General features: G+C 38.6%; 1 protein-coding gene across 1 annotated transcript; it reads left to right on the forward strand.

Annotated features, from left to right (window-relative positions):
* LOC147571051 (uncharacterized) lies at positions 1 to 19,152 on the forward strand. Its single transcript, XM_086696664.1, has 13 exons — positions 1 to 113; positions 3,240 to 3,293; positions 3,947 to 4,051; positions 4,228 to 4,281; positions 4,551 to 4,652; positions 5,170 to 5,223; positions 5,912 to 6,016; positions 6,810 to 6,863; positions 9,245 to 9,343; positions 12,131 to 12,184; positions 13,234 to 13,338; positions 13,868 to 13,918; positions 18,947 to 19,152. Exons 2-13 carry the CDS (start codon positions 3,278 to 3,280, stop codon positions 19,150 to 19,152), a joined length of 1,005 nt encoding a protein of 334 aa, XP_086552790.1. The 5' UTR covers positions 1 to 113; positions 3,240 to 3,277.
* Positions 19,153 to 19,570: the final 418 nt, after the last annotated feature.

Here is a 19,570-nt window from a genome sequence, read left to right on the forward strand (position 1 = left end):
TTTCAAAGGTGAGAAGACTGAATCTAGTGAGCTAAAAAATGTTCTGGGAAATCTCGGAATTGAGCTCACAGATGAGGAACTAGAGAAGCTGCTGAAAATACTGCCAATTGATGGTGAGTCATACAAGTGTCTGTGGGAGCTTCCAAGGAAATTAGATTTTTGCAGATCTGCATGAAAATTTTCACTTCTTCTCAAACATGATGGAACATTTTAAAAAAACTAAAATGTAAGCTACATTTTAAAACAGTAAGTGTCGTTTAGAGTTTATTTTAGAAGCCAAGCAACTCCTCAGATGTAAGTTGCCATCAGAGCCAACAAATGTCTACTGTCTCCCTTCAGGGCTTATACCATAAGAAGGAAAAAGAGAGAGATAAGCGAGCAATGGAAGAAATTAAAAATAAAAGTCAGAATTAAAAAGAAAGCAAAGAGATATTTGTACAGTACAGTAGGCCCACTCAAGGGGACCAGCTTATCATATTGAAAAAGCCTTCTCTTCCTTAATTTCACTGTTATATAAAGATGAAAATTTTAGGTGAAACATTTTTTAAAAATTTTTTAATGTTTATTTATTTTTGAGAGACAGAGAGTGATAGAGCACGAGCAGGGGAGGGGCAGAGAGAGAGAGGGAGACACAGAATCCGAAGCAGGCTCCAGACTCTGAGTTGTCAGCACAGAGCCTGACGCGAGGCTCAAACTCACAAACTGCGAGATCACCACCTGAGCCGAAGTCAGACGCTTAGCCACCTGAGTCATCCAGGCACCCCATAAGTGAAATATTTATAATGGTACTACCGAATTATCATCCACATATTGTACAAGTAACCCAATATAGCATACAATTAAGTGAATTCTAATGTATTCACCACATTCATCACAACAATCAATTTTAGAACATTTTTATTATCCCAGAAAGATATTCCATACCTATTAACAGTCACCTCCCAATTTCTCCATCTCCCTCAGCCCTGGGCAACCACTAATCTATTTTCTGTCTCCATCAGTTTCCCTATTCTGGATATTCCACATAAATAGAATCATATAATACGTGGTCCGTAGTGACTAGTTTCACTTAACATAATGTTTTCCAGGTTTATCTCTGTCCTGTTATGTATTAATACAGTTGACGCTTGAACAACACGGGTTAAGAGCACTGACTCCCTGTGTAGTCGAAAATCTGTGTATAACTTTTGACTCTCCAAAAACTTAACTACTAATTGCTTACTGATGACCAGAAGCCTAACTGGTAACGTAAAGTCAATTAACGTACATTTTGTTGTTATATGTATTATATACCCTATTCTTTACAATAGGTAAGCCAGAGAAAATAAGATGCTAATAAGAAAATCATAAGGTGGGGCACCTGGGTGGCTCAGTCAGTTAAGCGTCTGACTTGAGCTCAGGTCATGATCTCACGGTTTGTGGGTTCGAGCCCTGCATCAGGATCTGTGCTGACAGCTCTCTCTCAAAACTAAATCAACATTAAAAAAATAATTTAAGAAAATCATAAGGAAGAGAAAATACATTTACAGTGCTATACTATAAAAAAAAAAAACAAAACCCACGTATAAATGGACCTGCACAGTTCAAACCTCTGTTTTTCTAAAGTCAACTGTACTTTGTTTCTTTTCGCTGCTGAATAATAGGCTATTCTATGGATATAACACATTTTATTTATCCATTCGTTGGTTGATGCGCATTTGGATTGTTTCCACATTTTAGCTATTATGAATAATTCTCCTATGAACGTTCATGTACAAGTTTTTACATGGATATATATTTTCATTTGTCTTGGGTATATACCTAAGAGAGAAATTGTTGGGTCATATGGTAATTCTGTGTTTCACCTTTTGAGGAAGTGCAGGCTGTTTTCCAAAGAGGCTGCATTACTTTCCATTTCCACCAGCGGTGTATCAGAGTCCCAGTTCCTCCGCATCCTGGTCAACACTTGTTACTTCTGTCCTTTGATAATATCCTAGTGGGTATGAGGTGGTATCTTATTCTGGTTTCGACTTGCATTACCCTGATTGCTAATGATGTTAAGCATCTTTTCATGTGAATATTGGCTAAACGTATACCTCCTTTGGAGAAAAATCCACTCATAACCCTCATCCGTTTTTAAATTTGGTTATCTTCTTCTTATTGAATCGTAGAAGTTCTTTATACATTCTAGATACAAGTCCCTTATATTTTCTAGATAGAAGTTCCTTATCAGATACATGATTGCAAAAGTTTTCTCCTGTCCTGTGAATTATCTTTTTACTTTCTTGACAGTGTTCCTTGATGCACAAAAGATTTTTAACTTTGATGATGTCCAGGGTATAACTTTTTCTTTTGTTGCTTGTGTTTGGGTGTCATATATTAAAAAAATGTCTAATCTAAGGTTAAGAAAATTTACAGTCATGTTTTCTTTCAACATTTTTATAGTTTTAACACTTACAATTAGGTCTTTGATCCATTTTGAGTTACTTTTTGTATAAAATGTGAGCTAGGGATCCAAAAGAATATTCTCTTTGCATGTGACTGTCCAGTTGTCCCAGCACCATTTATTAAAAAGACTGTTCTTTCTTCATTGAATGTGCAAGTACCTTTGTCAAAAATCAGCTGACCAAACATTGGAAGGTTTATTTCTGGATTGTAAATTCTATTCCATTAATGTATATATCTAGTTTTATGCCAGTACCTCCCTGTCTTGATTACTGTCACTTTGTAGTTTTTAAACTCAAAAGTGTGAGTCCCCTACTTCTTTTTCCTTTTTAAGATTACTTTTGCTTTTTGGAGCCTGAGCTTTATCATATGAATATTAGGACCAGCTCATCAGTTTCTGCAAACAAACCAGCTGGAATTTTTTATAAGAATGTATTGACTCCGTGGATCAGTTTAGGGAATATTGTTACATTCACAGTATTAAGTCTTCCAATCCATAAACATAGGATGTCTTTTCATTTATTTAGGTCTTCTTTAATTTCTTTCTATAGTGGTTTAGAGTCTCCAGAGTATAAGTTTTGTACTTCTTTTGTTAAAATTATTCTTAGGCATTTTATGCTTTTCATGCTCTTGTAAATGAAATTGCTTTCTTAAGTTTTCTTTTCATTTGCTTGTTGCAACTCTATAGCAATACAGTTGATTTTTGTATGTTGATACAAGACTGCATTTTCTGCTTCTGAAATTATTCAGTTCATGCTATTTTTGTGAAACTCGTATTCATTCTACCATTACATGAATTATGACTTTTCTTACAGCCAATGGAAAGTTATATCGTAATAGACTACTGAAGGCTATGAAGTCTCTCAAAAGTAAGTAAAAAACGAAATTATAAGGCATGTTATCTAGGTCTCCAGGTACACCATCCAAGCATGAATCTTGGCCCTATATAAGCTTTTATTTATAATTCTCCCAGCGTAACTACATCTTACCTGCTGTTAATATACACTTTCTCTTGGCAGGAAGTCCACTGTCTTCTTAGATTTTTTTCAACTTTTTCTCAAGAAGAAAAACCAACCCTGGCAAAAACAAACAAAAAACCCTGGTTGTTATTGAAAAGCAATGGTCAGCTACAATAATCACTAATAAGTCAAGCCAGTAAACAAAAAAGAACCCTACTTTTTATGCAGAGTAATTAAGTTAGTGGTCTGCAGTTCTGTTTGTTCCAGCACCTTAACCTTGTCTTACTTTGTAGGCTTGTCCACAAGAATAGACTAAAGGAAATGCGGTTCTGACTCCATTGACTTTCTATTTGAGTCTTTAAGTGGAAAAGCCTATTTGGGATTTCAGCCTTGTCAAAGTGTAATAATAACAGAGGCATGAAATATATTTTATCTTTTGTTTCTTTTGTTTTAATAATATGTGGTCATTGAAGTTAATAATAGTTTTCCTAAAAAACATTTTTAAATTTTACTATTATACAACTTTTTTTTTTCAAGTGTTGCTTTACTGTCTCTTTCCTAAGATGGGAAGATTAAAAAGAATTACCTCCATACTAGTTTGGGAAATATGGGAATGGGGCTCACAGACGAGGAATTTGCTGGATTGTCAGGAGACCTACAAGTTGATGGTGAGTACCAAAGGTAGCATTCAGGATCTATTTATCTTGATCTTCGATTTAAAGGGGTATCAATTAAAATTATGTTGTGAGACAAATTTAGCTGGACTTTATTATACTCTAAAAACAAAGTGTATCTTTTTCTGAGCTCATGTCATTGATTACATGTCTCTTTTGGACTTCTGTAGCAAACGGGAATGTTGATCTGCATGACGTGATGGAAGGAATGAAAGCTATTACAGGTGAGCACAAAGTCACTATAAACCTAAATTCCCATTGGAACACTGACTATATTTTACCATTAACCTTAAATGCCATGTTGATTCTGTTACTGTACTCCGTATTATAAATATTTGCCCAGAGTTGGGCTTTGTGGTATTCGTGTTTTGGTAATAAAATTTTAGCTTCAAGTCTTGGTAAGAAGACCCTTACTCTCTTAAAAAAATAATCTAAAAATAACTTTTTTAGAGTCACTAAATTTCCCTCACGAGCCTTTCTCTTTCTGATTAAGGGAAAGTTGACATCAAAAACCTGGAAACCGTTCTAGGTGACATGGGAATCAAGCTCACAGACCAGGAACTTGAAGATCTGAAAGAAAACCTGCCAGTCAGTGGTGAGCACGTGAGATACCATTGGATTTTGAGCTTTAGGTGTTATGTACCGTTAGCAATGAAAGGAATGGAACGAGGGAACTTTTTACGCAGAAGAGGTCCAGATTGTAGATGGGACAAGAACACTGACAAAGAAGTTGAGAATGTAGTATTTGGACACAGGTGGCATGGCCACTAGAAGAGTCTGCGAAGTTCTGAGGACAACAAAGTTTGCCTTTCCAAAATGGCCGCTTTTGAATCTCATCTTTTTGTTATCAAATTCAAGAGTTGATATTTTATGAAATAGAAAGTCAAATTTACATTTTTTAAATAAGTATATTTTTAATATTTTAAATCTTTTCTTCTGTTCTATATTCAAGCATATTCTTTGAATCAGCTTGAATTGCTGAATGGCTATTTAAAGTGCATAACAAAATGCCCAGTAACAAAATGCTGTTATAATCTGAAGGGGAGGAGAGCGTTCTTATGCTATTTTATATCATTTTATGAGCTTCAAGTTATGTGTTTTTTCTGTTACAGTTGATAATACAGTTGCTCTGAAAACTTTGAAGGATGAAGTGAAAGCTTTTACAGGCAAGAATTTGTTATAAATGATTTGCAACAAATTGTGGTTTACACTAAAAATTTTAATAGCATTTTCTCAAAATTCTACTACTGCTTTACAGATTCACATACTTTCAGTATTCATTTTGATAAATATGTGCATCTACTGATCAACATCTTAATCTAACATTATCTGGGTTTATAAGTAAAACAAAAGGACTATTTCTTCATTGTAAGTCATATATTCTTTGATGCTTTTTTTCAGTAAAAGTGCCTGGCTCTTATTTATACACCCAAACCTAGATGATCACAGCAAAAGCAGGGTGGAGCTGTAGAAATAAAAGTCCATTACCAACAGCTAATTACATAGTTTTAACAAAGTAAAGTAAAATATGTCACACTTTGTTAATTGTGTCTTGTATCATACTAACCGTCTCTTGACCTTATTTCTGGATAATTATATGACCAGATTTGCTTCTGTACTATGTGATATCATTCCCAGTGTTAGGGATACATCCCATTTGCTAATATCGAGGGACAAATTCTATTTTTTATTTAGCATTTGACTCTTTTTATTAGAAAATCTTTCACTCCATCTTTCCTTTTCATTCTGGTATCAGAGTAAGGACTAGAGCAGCAAAAGTAAATGTTTAGATCATGTTAAATAATCAGATTGTCCGTTAATAGTTTAACCTGTAACTATTCTGTCTTTTCAAAGGAGAAAAGGTTGATTCCAGGGACCTACAAAATACTCTAAAAGACATGGGGATTGAGCTTACAGACAAGGAGGCCAAGCAACTGAGGAAAACACTGCTCCTTGATGGTAAGTGAATGCCACATAAATGCCACCATGCCTTCCAGGGAACCTGACTTTATGGGTCAGTGCGAGCCATTCTTAATCTTTTAGTAGTACAGTTTTGTCTTAAAATGCCATAAATTAATAGAGAAAGGCACTTCTGACTTGAAAAGAAATTCTTTCATTACCTCGTGGAACACAATCTGAAATTCATCACTACATTGCCATATAGTAATCTGAGTGACTAATACTATCCTCTCAGATTGGTATTAGTTTTGCAATAAGAGCAAGGAAACATAATGAAGGAGAAAGAGGACATCAGTAGAATAAAAAGGAAGAAATATTTTAATGTATTTTTTAGAATGGCACCATGGGAGAGTTTAATAAATGTCTGTAATTCCAAAGAATGGGTAAGTTTGTCACTGTGGAAAACACCTATCTATCTCTATCTATCTATCTATCTATCTATCTATCTATCTATCTATCTATCTATCTAGAGCACATGAGCAGGGCAGGGGTAGAGAGAGAGAGAGAGAGAGAGAGAGAGAGAGAATCTCAAGCAGGCTCCACACTCAGCACAGAGCCTGACATGGGGTTCAGTCTCATGACGGAGATCATGACCTGAGCCCAAATCAAGAGTCAGATCCTTACCGACTGAGCCAGTCAGGCACCACAAACATTTATATTTTTAAATGTCCACGTCGTATAACTATAAAATAAATGCATTTTTAAAGCAAATCATTGAAATGTATCTTTCTACAATCATATAATTTGTAATGTTTTGGTTTTCTGGAGATCTGAATTGTACTTTTTCTTACAGCCCACGGAAAGGTGTTTCAAAGCAGGTTGCTGAAGGATGTGAAGTATAATAAAAGTGAGTAAGAAGCACAAAGATGAGGCATATGAAATATCCTTAAGCATTAAATTTATATCACTAGGATATAACACCTTATTTTGCTTCTTGTACCACATCTATGTTTTTGCTGGTAGTAATCCTTACTTTATCTTAGATGAAAAGTTCTCTACTGCATTGTGGTTTTTTTTTTTTTTTTAACGTTTATTTATTTATTTTTCAACGTTTTTTATTTATTTTTGGGACAGAGAGAGACAGAGCATGAACGGGGGAGGGGCAGAGAGAGAGGGAGACACAGAATCGGAAACAGGCTCCAGGCTCCGAGCCATCAGCCCAGAGCCCGACGCGGGGCTCGAACTCACGGACCGTGAGATCGTGACCTGGCTGAAGTCGGACGCTTAACGACTGCGCCACCCAGGCGCCCCCCGTTTATTTATTTGTTGAGACAGAGAGAGACAGAGCATGAACGGGGGAGGGGCAGAGAGAGAGGGAGACACAGAATCCGAAACAGGCTCCAGGCTCTGAGCTGTCAGCACAGACCCCGACGCGCGGGCTCCAACTCACGGACCATGAGATCATGACCTGGGCTGAAGTCGGACGCATAACCGACCAAGCCACCCAGGCGCCCCTGCATTGTGTTTTTGAAGCTTTCTCTGAAGAAACAATTATATGAACAGAAATAAAGATGGAAGGAAAGTAAGGAGGGAAGGAAGGAAGGAAGGAAGGAAGGAAGGAAGGAAGGAAGGAAGGCAGGCAGGCAGGCAGGCAGGCAGGCGTGTGCAAGGGAGGAAGGTGGCAAGGAGAAAGGAAGAAGGTTTGGGACTTACTCCAAAATGTGAGCAGAAGCAAACAAAACAATCTCAGAGTAAGAGTTTAGGAAAGGACTATAATTTCTACTTCTTGGTGGAGATTACTGGTTATTGCTCTTTAGTTACACTTGCTCAGCCCTGCCCCACCTAACTTTTTCCTGGGCCTGTATGTTTAACGTTTGAGGAAACAAATTCTAATTCTAACTCTGCTTTTAACTCTTTATTTTTTTTATTTTTTTAATGCTTTTTTATTTTTAAGAGAGAGACCAAGAGAGATAGAGTGCGAGTGGGGGCGGGAGGGAGCAGAGAGAGAGGGAGACACAGAACCCAAAAGCAGGCTCCAGGCTCTGAGCTGTCAGCACAGAGCCCAATGTGGGGCTCGAACTCACAAACCATGAGATCATGACCTGAGCTGAAGTTGGACGCTCAACCAACTGAGCCACCCAGGTGCCCCTGCTTTTAACTCTTTAAATTGTAACTCAGCTTGTAAAGAGCTGTACATATATATTGTCGTTTTGTTCTTTGCTCGAAAATTTTAGCAGTTATGCTAGATTGTGAAGTCATTCTCTTTTAGCAGTATATTCATGTAACAGCACCAACTATTACTATCTTAAAGAGATATTTGCACCCCCATGTTCATTGCAGCATTATCTGCAATACCCAAGACAAAGACACAACATGTCTCTTGACAGATGAATGAAGAAAATAGAATATATATATATATATATGTACATACATAATACATAATAGAATATTATTTGACCGCAGAAAAGAAGGAAAGCCTGCCATTTACAAGGATGAAACTTGAGGGCATTATGCTAAGTGAAATAAGTCAGACAGAAGAAAACAAATACTATGTGAAACCTCCTATGGGTGGAATCTAAAAAACCAAACTCATAGAAACAGAGACCTGATTGGTAGCTGCCAGAGGCAGGGGGTTGGGGAGAGGAATAGGTGAAGGTAGTCAAAAGGATGCAAACTTCCAGCTATAAGAGGAGTAAGTTCTGGAGATATAATGTAAGGCACGTTGACTATAATTAACAACACTATCATATTTTTGGAAATTGCTGAAAGAGTAAATTTAAAAGTTCTCACCATACACACAACCAAAAATGTAACTATGTGAGATGACAGATGTGTTAACTAACCTTATTGTGGTAATCATTTTGCAGTGGATATATATGCATATATTGTACACCTTAAACTTATACACTGTCATATGTCAATTATTCAATAAAACTGGGGGAGGGGCGCCTGGGTGGCTCGGGGGTTGAGCGATGGACTTCGGCTCAGGTCATGATCTTGCAGTTCGTGAGTTTGAGCCCCGCGTCGGGCTCTGTGCTGACAGCTCAGAGCCTGGAGCCTGCTTCGGATTCTGTGTCTCCCTCTCTCTGCCCCTTCCCTGCTCATGCTCTGTCTCTCTCTGTCTCTCAAAAATGAATAAACATTAAAAAATTTTTTTAAATAAGATAAAACTGGGGGAAAGGGGGAAAACATTCATGTCTGTTAGTTGAAGATAATAATATACGTTCATGAATTTTTCTAAATATTTTGTATTCATTCCATTTTTTCTTTCCTTTTCATGTTTTCAAGGAGGGAAGATTGATGTAAATAACCTGGATCCTGTTTTAGAAGCCATGGAGGTCAAGCTGACAGAAAAGGAACTGAATCTGTTAAAGGATCTTCTGCGTGGTGAGCATTATAGAAAACACTGTGATTTTAAACAGATGTTGTGCTTGCAGAATTAATTTTGACTGTTTCGAAGGTTTAAATTATTTGTTGCCTGAAGGCATTTGAATAGCTTGCAGAAGAACTCAGGGAGGAAAAAGGCTGTGTGTTTTTTTTTTTTTTTAACGTTTATTTATTTTTGAGAGAGAGCCAGACAGAATGTGAGTAGGGGAGGGGCAGAGAGGGAGACACATAACCCGAAGCAGGTTCCAGGCTCCAAGCTGTCAGCACAGAGCCCAATGCCCAGGAACCGTGAGATCATGACCTGAGCTGAAGTTGATGCTCAACCGACTGAGCCACCCAGGTGCCCCAAAGGCTGTTCATTTTTGTTGCTTTAAAACCTCTCATCGGGGCGCCTGGGTGGCGCAGTCGGTTAAGCGTCCGACTTCAGCCAGGTCACGATCTCGCGGTCCGTGAGTTCGAGCCCCGCGTCGGGCTCTGGGCTGATGGCTCAGAGCCTGGAGCCTGTTTCTGATTCTGTGTCTCCCTCTCTCTCTGCCCCTCCCCCATTCATGCTCTGTCTCTCTCTGTCCCAAAAATAAATAAATGTTGAAAAAAAAAATTAAAAAAAAAAAATAAAACCTCTCATCTATTTCTTTATACATCTTGGACTATGGGTGGATGCTAGTGAGAAGGGGAGGGATTTTTGTTGTCTGGTTTTACAAAAATAGGATCTGCAATGTGGTTTTTTTATTTTTTCTCGCTGATCCATATATCACTGCCATTCACACCATGGTGCAGAACATCATCCATGAGAGGCTCCACTCCTCAGTGCCAAGGCCATTGTGTGTACCTGCCAAATACAGTCCTCTCTGTGTTCTGACCATTGAGCCGGATGGCTTATTCGCTTATAAAAGAATATGAAGATTTGACAGCCACTAAGTGCACCTGTCATTGACACAGGGTTCTCAAAACTAAAACCTAGAAATGCCACACACCTGTCTGTGCCTTCAGGAGAAAGCTCCATGTGTCAAATCTTGATAATGCAGTATGTCCCGTGTAAAGAGGAGCCTGTGTAGATTGGCACATTCTGAGGAATCTGTCAGTGTAAAGTGGTAACATCTGCCTTTTTTATTTACAAATGTAAATGAAATGTAATTATTCAGCCATTCCTCATTTCTCTATTCATAGATATTGAGATGCTTTCTTTTCTGGTCACTATAACAAAGAAAGTTAACAGAAAAATATGTATAGTATTACAATTTTTAAAAAATATATGTAATACACTTTATAAACATAAGAAAGTTCTGGAAGGCTATACACAAAACTGTTAGTAATAGGAGAGGTACTGAAGCTGAGGAGAGGTAAAAGAAGGGACGTTTACCTTTTCTTAAACGCTCTTTTTTTTTTTTAGTCTGTTACACAAAGTATGTTTTAAATTCTACTTTTTTAAGCTTAATTTATTTTGTGTTTAATTTAAGATGAATACATGGGGTGCCTGGGTGGCTCAGGTGGTTAAGCGTCCAACTTCGGCTCAGGTCATGATCTCACGGTTTGTGAGTTTGAGCCCTGCATCAGGCTCTGTGCTGACAGCTCAGAGCCTGAAGCCTGCTCCGGATGCTGTGTCTGTCTCTCTTTCTGCCCCTCCCCTGCTCACATTCTGTGTGTGTGTGTGTGCGTGTGTGTGTGTGTGTGTGTGTGTGTGTCAAAAATAAATAAACATTAGGGGCGCCTGGGTGGCGCAGTCGGTTAAGCGTCCGACTTCAGCCAGGTCACGATCTGGCGGTCCGTGAGTTCGAGCCCCGCGTGGGGCTCTGGGCTGATGGCTCAGAGCCTGGAGCCTGTTTCCGATTCTGTGTCTCCCTCTCTCTCTGCCCCTCCCCCGTTCATGCTCTGTCTCTCTCTGTCCCAAAAATAAATAAACGTTGAAAAAAAAAATTAAAAAAACAAATAAATAAATAAATAAACATTAAAAAATTTTTTAAAAAGATGTATACAAATGGTGTGGTAAAATGACAGGATTTGGGCTATGTTTTTATCTACCAATTAGGTTCAGCGGATCACTAAATTGACCATTTAAGTAACTAGTTCCTATCAAATATCCCTCACTGCTTAACACTGGTCTCTACCTGCCCATTGCATCAACATGTGCTAACACAAGATAACAATCCTAACGAATACTGAGAGATACATAATTTTAAAAAGTGAGGAAAGTAAGATTGAAGGATTACTCAAATCACACAAAGCCACTAACGAATGTGGACCTGGCAGAGTTAGAACATTTAATAATTGAAGAAAAAAAATTGTACATGAATAATATGTACATGAATAATATGATAGGACATTCAACATACAGTGTTTTCAATTTCAAAAGATTTTAAAGGACCTCTTGGAACAAAGTCAATCTTTTGGTAAAGGTTATTTTTATATGTCTCATTTCAAAGTTCAAAAGCTGTGGAGTACAATAACCTAATTTGCTCAGAAAAAAATCACATCCCAACACACTTGTAACAGTCGGCATTGAATTCATTGTTTCTTCTAAGAATCATGGAATAGTTATAACCTGAATTTTCTTAAATATTAGGTGAAATAAACTTTGACAGTTTTCATCTTTATTATTTAATAAAACCATTTAAGATTTTTTTTCATTATTTATTATTAAATCTTGGTCCTCATTGCTAATGAATTATTTTCCTTGGTCATCTTCTGGAACCATAAATCTTAGATTTAAAAAAAAAAAACCTCCTGTCCTGTGTATCTTTTTTCTGAGTCCATGTTATTGTTCTTCTCTGATTAAACTTTGTTGTAGAGGCTCTAAGAAAGTTGATCTGCAAAAACTGACGAGGAAAGTAGAAGCTGTTGCAGGTGAGGAAAAAGTTACCAAATACATATGATTCTGATTCTTTACACATATTTTATATTCTTCCCTGTTACTTTATATTCCTTTTAAATTATGATATTTTGGGGCACCTGGGTAGCTCGGTCAGTTAATGTCTGACTCTTGATTTTGGTTCAGGTCATGATCTCACGGTTCGTGAGATCAAGCCCCGCACCTGGCTCTGCACAGAGCCTGCTTGGGATTCTCTCTGTCCCTTTCTCTCTGCCCCTCCCCTGCTTACTCTCTCTCAAAATAAAGAGGCATTAAAAATAATAGTAAATAAATTAGGCATAATTTTTAATAAACTGATTTCCTGGACTTTGGTTTTTCAGGGTTTTCTTTTTTTTTTAAGTTTTTCTTTAAATTCTAGTTAGTTATCATATAGTGTAATATTGGTTTCAGGAGTAGAATTTAGTGATTCATCACTTATGTAACACCCAGTGCTCATCATAACAAGTGCCCCCCTTAATACCCATCACTCATTTAGCCCATCCCTTGCCCACCTCAGTTTGTTCTCCATCAACCCTCAGTTTGTTCTCTATAGTTAAGAGTTTGCCTCCCTCTCCCTTTTTTTTCCCCTTCCCCTATGTTCATCTGTTTTGTTTCTTAAATTCCACATATGACTGAAATCAGAAAGTATTTGTCTTTCTCCGGTTTGTCAATGCTTTAACAACAAAACATAGTGCCATATTTTGTTAGGCCCTGTAATGTCATTTTTTCCAGATTTTTACTAAACACATATTAGTGCAATAAAAAGAGACTAAAGTTTTATTACCTACTAGTAATCTCCCACAACAGAATATTATGAAATGCATTACTCTGCACTCTGTTATTTTGTCTCTATTATTACTAAAGTTATGGAAATAAACACTTTAATATTTTACCATAACTACAGTCAAACGGGACTCATTTGACTTTATTACAGATTGAGTAGTTGGTGCTAATAATTAAACAGCAATAAGAGATTTCATTATTATTTAGAATAACTAGATGGTTCTTTAAAATCTCACATGTTACCATTTCTGTCCTTTTAAAGGAGAGGAAATTGATGTCAATGACATGGAAACAGTTCTAGGAAACATGGGAATAGAACTCACAGATAAAGAACTCTCACAACTGGTGAAAAATCTGCCAGTTGATAGCGAGTATTTAAATAAAAATGTAGTCATACAGGGAAGTGTATTGTTAACTTGTGAAAACTTGTAAAATTGTCTCTATCTTATTGCTTGTCAGAAATAAGTTTATGATTCATGTTACATAATTTTAAATGACTATTATATGTTAAAATTTTCTCTGTGCCAAATTTATCTTTGGTTTGAGAAGTAACCATTGTATCATCATGACTCCTATCATCAGGATTCAGTTATATTACTTATAACTTTTGAGTCTATCAAGAGATGTAAAATTTAATCCAGAATAAATGAGAAAAAGAGAAAGGAGTGATCTAATAGGGGAAAATGAAAATATCACAAAAGAAAAATAAAAGATATTTTTCAGAATGGCAGAATGTCAGTATCCCCATCCCTTATAATTTCATTATTTGCCACTAAATCAGAAAATTTCTAAGGCAGTTCACAAAAGATGTCTTACTGAAATTGCTGATTTCTTACTAGACAGTAATGAAGTTCCACATGGCTCTTCTGTGATCTGAATAGTCCTTTTCCTTACAGATGGAAAGGTCTATCGAAGAAGGTTGCTGGATGGTATAAAGTTTCTTAAAGGTAAGGGAGAAACTTAACAAAACACAAATCAGTCTGAGATCATCACGTTTGGCATTTAGACTAATTCCTTGTGATTAAATTGTCAACTCTGCCACTTAACACATTATTATATACTTTTGTTTCTTTTGTAGATGATCGTGTTCTTTAGGAGATCATCTTTTATGTTGTAACTTGGAAAGAATTCCTATGCTTTCTTGGGATTTTTCAAACTTTGACAGAAGTAGAAATTATCAGAGCCCAGGCTACATAGCAAAAGTAAAGGGAAAATTAGCACCTCTTCAGTTAGTTTATTCAGCAACAAAGGACTACTAATCTGACATTTAGACCAAGAGAGCAAGAGAGTGCTAGAAAGTCTCCAAGAAACTGAAAGAACACGGGACTGAATAGGTAGACAGGGAGCAGGCCAGGAAAAAGGTCATGTCTAAGCAAGGTTCCGAATACCACCTTCATGATTTCTGCCAAATCCACACACTATTGGTACTACTATTAATATTTTCACTGATACTGATTTACTTTTTACTTAAATTAAAAAAATTTTTAAATGGTAATGGAAAAACAGCATGCCTTAACGTAACTAGACGTTAATTGTAAAAACGAACACAATGAAAATGAGACAATAGTGGTTAGAAAAGCTGGAATTGTTATCACCCTACTAGAATTCTCTGAGAAGTCATTCTGTCACCTTTCAGTTTTTATACTGGGCGTGCTTATATTAAGATTAAAATTAAAACAATAAACTCAAACTCGAACTCTTATTATTGACTCTGTCCTCCTGTAAAGATCTCATCAGGCTTTGGTTTTTTGGAGGAACATGATAACCATCATCCTCTCGAGGTGAGGGTTTATCCCACATTTTAGGGACATTAACTGTTACCTGTATACTTCTTTTTCCATAAGGAGGGAAGATTGATTCCAGTAAAGTGTGAAGTTTTGGGAGCTATGGGCATGGACCTCACTGAAAAGGAGCTTAAAGACATAATGCAAAATCTGCCAGTTAATGGTGAGCATTTTGGATGCCACTGAACACTCCAGAAAAACTACTTTTGTAAGCCTATTTAAAACAATCATTCAAAATGCTTGTTTGACATCAAGAAGGCATTCTGAAAAGCTTGGGGAAAAAAACTCAGGTCCAAAGAAAGAACGCATCCTGTCTGTCGCTGGTTTCACATGCACACTAGAGAAAGATTTCAAGATAACTCGACTTTTTCACTCAACCTTACCTTTTTATCCCTACAGAGTAAGGGAGAATTGATAGGTATTGCTCAAATTACAATTGAGCTCCTTGGCCACATTTGCTAATGCGTGACATCAGTATTTACAAAAAGGGTACTTAGTATAGGTGTGGCTATCTGTAATGTTGTTGTTTTTTTTCCTTTGTTAATGTGTCCAGAGTATCCCTGCACTACATGGCCGCCATCTCAGTGTCTGTCTGTGTCTCACCTTCACATGGGTCCTATGGGGAAAAGTCTATTGCAGGCAACTTAAAACAGTTCTTCTCTAAATCGGTAGCCGAGTGAAGTCACAGAGGTCACAGAGCCTCCCTTCCACCAAATGCTGTTACTGAAGCAATCACAGACCCTGCCCAGATTCAGTCTAAGCTTTTGGTGGGAGATGTATCAGTCACACTGTAATAAGATCGTGTGGGGCGGGAAATCTATGTCTCAGCCATCCTTGAAACATATGTTCTGCCACAGCTCCTTTTACTCAGCATACGTGTTTTAGATTCATCTCTGGTGTTGTCTGTGTCAGTGATTTGTTTTGGTGGGAGTTAAGACGGTGGAGCAGCATGGGGACCCTGAGCTTGCCTCATCCCTGAAGCGCAGCTAGATCAGGACCAAACCATGTCAAGCACCTAGGAAACTGAGCTGAGGATCAACACAACAATCTGCGTAACTTGAGCCACAGAACTCAGCAGGTACACAGTGTGGAGAGGTGGACCGGGGGAGAGAAAAGCCACGGAGGGTAGGGAGCTGTTTTTGCTGAGAGAGGACAGGGAAAAGAGAGAGGAAGAGAGCGCGGTCCATCACAATCATGAAAGAACAACACTTCCCTGAAAGTAGCTGGAGAGAAAGAGAAAGAGTGAAAACACTCTCAGGGGACTGAACAAGAAATCTGCCCCCCAAAATCTATTGATGGGAAGAAAGGAGAGGGTGTCAGTACCACCAGGATTCTATAAACAGTGGAGCACAGAGCCTGAAGTTCTGGAGGTCAGTGCCTGGTGGTGCTCTGGTGAGGAAGTAGGGCAAATCCCCAGGGGCAGGTAGTGGGGTTTGACGGGTCCTTGTGCCAATAGGGAGAAGCAGTTCTCCTCCTTGGGGTGCATTTGGTAGAGGCCATATGGCCTCCCCATGGGCAAAAGTCCCCGCAGACCCCAGAGAGCAGCCACATTTGCTGGTATCGGACGTCAGAGTGCAATGAAACCTGGAACCGGCTGTGTGTTGTGGTTTGCCACAATCCCTGACCCTCTGCCACTGCACGATCGCACAGATGTCTTCTGAGGCAAGTCAGCACCTGGCCATTGCTCAGCAAGACTCTCCCCCAGAGTTGGCACCGGTCCCAGCCTCAGGGGTCTCTCAAGTGTCTGGGGTTTTGAAACACAGCCCCATCTGAGATCAACTCTAGAGGGAGGTGCCACCTGGTAGGTGGACATCTTGGACACAGACCGGGTAGGGACAGGGAGTCGAGGAAGGCCTGAGACAAAGGAGGGGTGCTTGATTGTGTCAGTGAAAGCACAAAGTTCCAATGCCAGAGACTAGGGAGCTGGGCGAAGCCACCTCTCCCTTGCACGCACATGCTCACCACACTGATCCACCCCAGCAAGCTAAGCAGCGCCACCTAGTGGAGAACAGACTGTTACACCAAGCCCCACCCAACTGCGCTTCCAGGCACATCTCCTCGAAGACCAGCACAAGTCACTCCACCTGTTTAGTGTACGGACTAAAGAAGACTTCATAGTTCCAGTTCTAGGGGAAACTGGATATAACTTCATTCAGGTTTCATTCCACCTGATGGTTCATTTATTTCTTCATTTCCTTTCCTTCTGTTTTTGCTTAAATTGTTTTCTGTTTTTCCTCTTTCTTGGATACAGAAAGAGAAAATTTTATTTTTATTTTTTAGACCTTATTCTTTATTTTTAAAAATACTTTCTTCCATTTCATTTTCTTTAATTTTATTCTATTATATAAATTTTCTTACCTTTTTTTATTAATTAACCTTTTAATTAATTTTATTAATTAACCTTTTCTTTAATTTTATTCTATTATATATATTTTCTTACCTTCTTTCTTTCCCCCTTTTCTTCCCCTTTCTTGCCTCTATTCTATCAAGCTTCTTTTAAGAAGCAGACCAAAACACATATAGGATCTAGCTTCTTTCATTTGATATTTTGTCTTCAATTTTTTAATTTTTATTTTTTATTTAATTAATTTTTCTTCCTCTAAAATGACAAAGCGAAGGAATTCACCCCAAAAGAAAGAACAAGAAGAAATGACGGCCAAGGGCTTAATCAACACAGATATAAGCCAGATGTCTGATGTAGAATTTAGAACCATGATAATAAAAACGCTAGCTGGTGTTGAAAAAGTAGAGAATCCCTTCCTGCAGAGATAAAAGAAGTAAAATCTAGTCAGGACATAATTAAAAATGCTATAACTGAGATGCAATCTCAAATGGATGCCACAGCGGCAAAAATGGATGAAGCGGAGGAGCAAATAGCGATATAGAAGACAAAATTATGGCGAATAATGAAGCAGAAAAAAAAGAGAGAAATATAGGCAAAAGAGCATGATACAAGACTTAGAGAACTCAGTGACTTATTAAAAAGGAATAACATCTGAATCATAGGAGTCCCAGAAGATGAAAAGAGGGGAAAGGGGCAGAAGGTTCATGTGAGCAAATTATAGCAGAAAACTTTCCTAATCTGGGGAAGGACACAGACATCAAGATCCAAGAAGCACAGAAAACTCCCATTAGATTCAACACAAACGGACCATCAACAAAGCATGTCATAGTAAAATTCACAAAATACACAGACAAGGAAAGAATTGTGAAAGCAGCAAGGGGGAAAAAAGTCGTAGATCTATAAGGGAAGACAGATCAGATTCACAGCAGACCTATCCACAGAAAATTGGCAGGCAAGAAAGGAGTGGCAGGATATATTCAACATGCTGAATAGGAAAAATACGCAGCAAAGAATTATTTATCCAGCAAGGCTGTCATTCAAAATAGAAGGAGAGAGAAAGGGTTTCCCAGACAAACATAACTAAAGGAGTTTGTGACCACTAAACCAGCCCTGCAAAAAATTTTACAGGGGCTCTTTGGAGAAAAGATAAAACAAAAAAAGACCAAAAGCAACAAAGAATGGAAAGGACCAGAGATTATCACCAGAAACACCAACTCTACAGGCAACACGATGGCTCTAAATTCATATCTTTCAGTACTCACTCTAAATATCAGTGGACTAAACACTCCAATCAAAAGACATAGGGTATCAGAATGGATAAGAAAAAAGATCCTTCTATATGCTGTTTACAAGAGACTCATTTTAGACCTAAACACACTGACAGATTGAAAGTAAGGGAATGGAGAACCATCTATCATGCTAATGGTCATCAAAAGAAAGTTGGAGTAGACATACTTATATCAGACAAACTAGATTTTAAAATAAACACCATAACAAGAGATGAAGAAGGTCATTATATCGTAATTAAGGAGTCTGTCCACCAAGAAGATCTAACAGTTGTAAATATTTGTGTCACCAATGTTTCCACCCAAATATGTAAATCAATCACAAACATAAATTCATTGATAATAATACCATAATAGTAAGAGACTTCAACACCCCACTCACAACAATGGACGTATCACATCAGCAGAAAATCAACAAGGAACCAATGGCTTTGAATGACACACTGGACTGAATGGACTTAACAGATATATTCAGAACTTTTCATCCTAAAGCAGCAGAATACACATTCTTCTCGAGTGCACATGGATCATTCTCCAGAAACTGGTTGCTTCGTCCTGCAGGCTCTGGACTGTGTGTATGGGGGGCCAGGGAGTGCAAGGAGGAGAGATTTTGTGCCTCTGAGTGTGTGCCCAGCCCTGCAGGCCAGAGTCCTCCAAGGGACCAGCCCCAGCGTGAAGGAAAGACCCCGCCCAGCAATGACGAAGTGACTAGGACATCTTTCCATAGCATCTGGGAGGAACAGGCAGGGCCGGATGTGGGCCGCTGACCTTCTCCCTTCCTCCTGGAGAGGAAGCTCCTCCTGTAGCCACCTTTGTGCGGACCACTGGGCGGTTAAAATGCATTCCCTGCCTGTCGGATCTCTTCCTGAGAGTGAGGGGCAGCCCACCCAGCCCGGCCCAGCCCCCACCCCGGAGAAAGCCAGCCCAGGAAAGGAGCAGCAAGCCCTGGATCCTGACCAGTGCTGATGGGTGGGAGGCGAGGACCCGGAGGCCAAGCCAAGGCCTTCCCCCCACCTCTCTGGGAGCTCGGCTCCCTCCCCTCTCCCATAAGAAAATAGACACAGGGTCAGAAAGGACTTCCCTGAACTAATAGGACAGAGCCCAGCCAAAGGCCTGAACTGGGGCCAGCAGATGGATGGTGAGCATCTCTGGGCAAGGAAGGTGGTCAATAAATTTGATTGATTT

The sequence above is a fragment of the Puma concolor genome, unplaced genomic scaffold (genome assembly GCF_028749965.1).
Source record: "Puma concolor isolate L17-30 unplaced genomic scaffold, mPumCon1.1.hap2 unalloc_scaffold_69, whole genome shotgun sequence".
NCBI classification, from domain to species: domain Eukaryota; kingdom Metazoa; phylum Chordata; class Mammalia; order Carnivora; family Felidae; genus Puma; species Puma concolor.

What these genes read in the sequence shown, in the direction of transcription:
- LOC147571051 (XM_086696664.1), top strand. An exon ending in GGATGTGAAGTATAATAAAA is followed by an intron (nt 6,864 to 9,244) that starts GTGAGTAAGAAG and finishes CATGTTTTCAAG; the next exon opens with GAGGGAAGATTGATGTAAAT. An exon ending in TGGTATAAAGTTTCTTAAAG is followed by an intron (nt 13,919 to 18,946) that starts GTAAGGGAGAAA and finishes TTCGTCCTGCAG; the next exon opens with GCTCTGGACTGTGTGTATGG.